The 2,184-nt window shown below is 29.8% G+C and overlaps 1 protein-coding gene across 3 annotated transcripts in view; it reads right to left on the bottom strand.

Annotated features, from left to right (window-relative positions):
- Window positions 1-428: 428 nt before the first annotated feature.
- LOC108749696 (zinc finger MYM-type protein 3) overlaps window positions 429-2,184 on the bottom strand; it is a 9,224-nt gene continuing 7,468 nt past the window's right edge. For all 3 annotated transcript variants that reach the window (XM_018488580.1, XM_018488579.1, XM_018488581.1), the window contains exons 8-12: window positions 1,566-1,691; window positions 1,365-1,486; window positions 1,098-1,248; window positions 899-998; window positions 429-795 (exon numbers count right to left, since the gene is read on the bottom strand). In XM_018488580.1, coding sequence (XP_018344082.1) covers window positions 621-795; window positions 899-998; window positions 1,098-1,248; window positions 1,365-1,486; window positions 1,566-1,691 — 674 coding nt within the window. In that variant the 3' untranslated portion in view covers window positions 429-620. The remainder of the gene's footprint in view (window positions 796-898; window positions 999-1,097; window positions 1,249-1,364; window positions 1,487-1,565; window positions 1,692-2,184) is intronic.

Raw genomic sequence — 2,184 nt, 5'->3', positions numbered from 1 at the left:
GCGCACAGTTTAAATGACTATGAATATAGTATATACATATGTGTGTGTATATATATATATATATATATATATATATATGTATGTATGTATATATGTATATATATATATATATATGTATGTATGTATATAATTCATAATTTCGAAAAGTTTTTAATTAATTAACTAATTTGAATTAATTTTTATTGGGAAGTGAAAAATATACAATAGAAACTGTAAAACTCAATTAATCCTATATTTCTATATCGCACTGTCCGATTTTTATCATCGTTCTTCTGCACCATTTTAACACTTTGCGTACATATATTTCAGTAAGTAAAAATCTAATATCTTATCATATATGGCAACGTTTCATTATATATGAATGTTAAGAACAATATTTTTTTGTATCTGCAAGAATACAAGTTAAATATTGATACATGTGTGTGTGAATACAAAAAACATTTAAGAGATTTCATTTTTACATTATACAATATTGTTTAACGAAATATACATACTGCAGAGTTCGGAGTTGAACTCCGATTTTCGGACAGTGTCAAAGTGTTAAAATAGATAAGTCTTCCTTCTTTTGTTTTTCTTACTGCGTTAACAATATATAAGAGATCATTTTTTAATAGATTAAATTAACTCGATAGTAAAGCTAAATTAATTTCTTTAACCATTTTAATACGATATAACATTTTGATGAGCTGTTCCTTCGCGAGGGGTGATGTCGAATACCATACCGGACTATCTGGGACGCAACTACGTTCTGGTAATAGATAGAAGACATCATTTCTCGTCTTAACGCTTTCAGGGCTGAAATATTTCAAATGCAAGATAGTGTAACATAGCAATCAAAATTTACGCAATAAATTAAACTTAATGTTTTTGTTTGTTCAGTCATAATATACATACGTACCATTTTGATAAGTAGAATTCGTATAATTTAACAGGGCATTTCAATGCATTCTCCTCATTTTCTTGTTGTTCATATACCTTCTTTTTCCGTGAATTAGCTTCTTTAAAAAGGAGTAATAAATAATAAATAATAATTTGTATCAATAAATCAACATTAACTAAAATTTTTATGGTATATATGTGAATACATTATAACTAACCAAGAGCTGATTGTGGCGGATAAAATCTTAGAAGGACATTTCTTGAGCCAGGAACTTTTCCTGCCACTGCTGTGGGAGGTTGAGCTGCTGGATTACGCTTCCAATGCTTCATAATATGAGAAAAGGAAAGTTGCATATGCTCCTCTACCGTCTAAAAAAGATATGGACAAGCATTCGATAAATATTTATTAATACTGCAACAAAATATTACAATAACGAGTTATATGATTTATTAATCAATCTCTCTCTCTCTCATGGTGGACTTACCACAAGATTAAAATGTTTCGTATTAAAGAACATGAGCGTGCTTAATAGAACGTGTGGAGAATGGGCACCTAATTGTTTGCATTCCCATAAATGTTCCTCTTCTACCCTAGTCACGATATATTCTGGAAAACAGATAACATGGTGCTCGAAAAGACAAAATGTTAAAAATAAAAATGTGCAATTACGGATAGCAATACTTACGTGCATCATTGAATAGTACAGAGAACTTTTTCGCTACCTCGTTTAGGCAATCTGTAAATTTCTCATAGTACGGATCCGTGAATATGTTATCAATCCTGTGGTTTTCAAATAGATATTGCTGTATTCCTAAAATAAATATATGAAAAAAATATATTGAATAATACTAAAACCAAGGTTTACGAAAAAAATAGGGTGGAAGAGGCAATTTCGTCCATTTCTCACGTTTCTGAGCAACGTATATTGAACATTTAGAGATCATACTTGTACTTTCAAGAAGCAATCATAATTGTATAAAATAGTTATAAGCAGGGAATGAAAAATTATTTTTTTTAAATAACACAAGTTACAATTACTCGTTACCGAATAGAAAGAGTAACAAGTTACCGTTACTAGTTACCGATTTTTTAAAGTAACTTGTTAATTACCGTAACTTGAAAAAGTAACTTTTTGTTACTTTTTAAAAATCGACACCAATCATAGTGGACGAGTGCCCAGATGCTTTCTAGTCTCAAGCGCTATGAGTGACCCGTGTCCAATCAAATGTAAAGTAACGATAAAAGTAACTGTAAAATTCGTTACTGTTACCAAAAAAATGTAACTACATTACCGTTACGGTTAT

This window comes from Trachymyrmex septentrionalis, unplaced genomic scaffold (genome assembly GCF_001594115.1).
Source record: "Trachymyrmex septentrionalis isolate Tsep2-gDNA-1 unplaced genomic scaffold, Tsep1.0 scaffold31, whole genome shotgun sequence".
NCBI classification, from domain to species: domain Eukaryota; kingdom Metazoa; phylum Arthropoda; class Insecta; order Hymenoptera; family Formicidae; genus Trachymyrmex; species Trachymyrmex septentrionalis.
The sequence above is the reverse complement of the archived record's forward strand: the minus strand, read 5'-3'. Positions and strand labels throughout refer to the sequence as shown.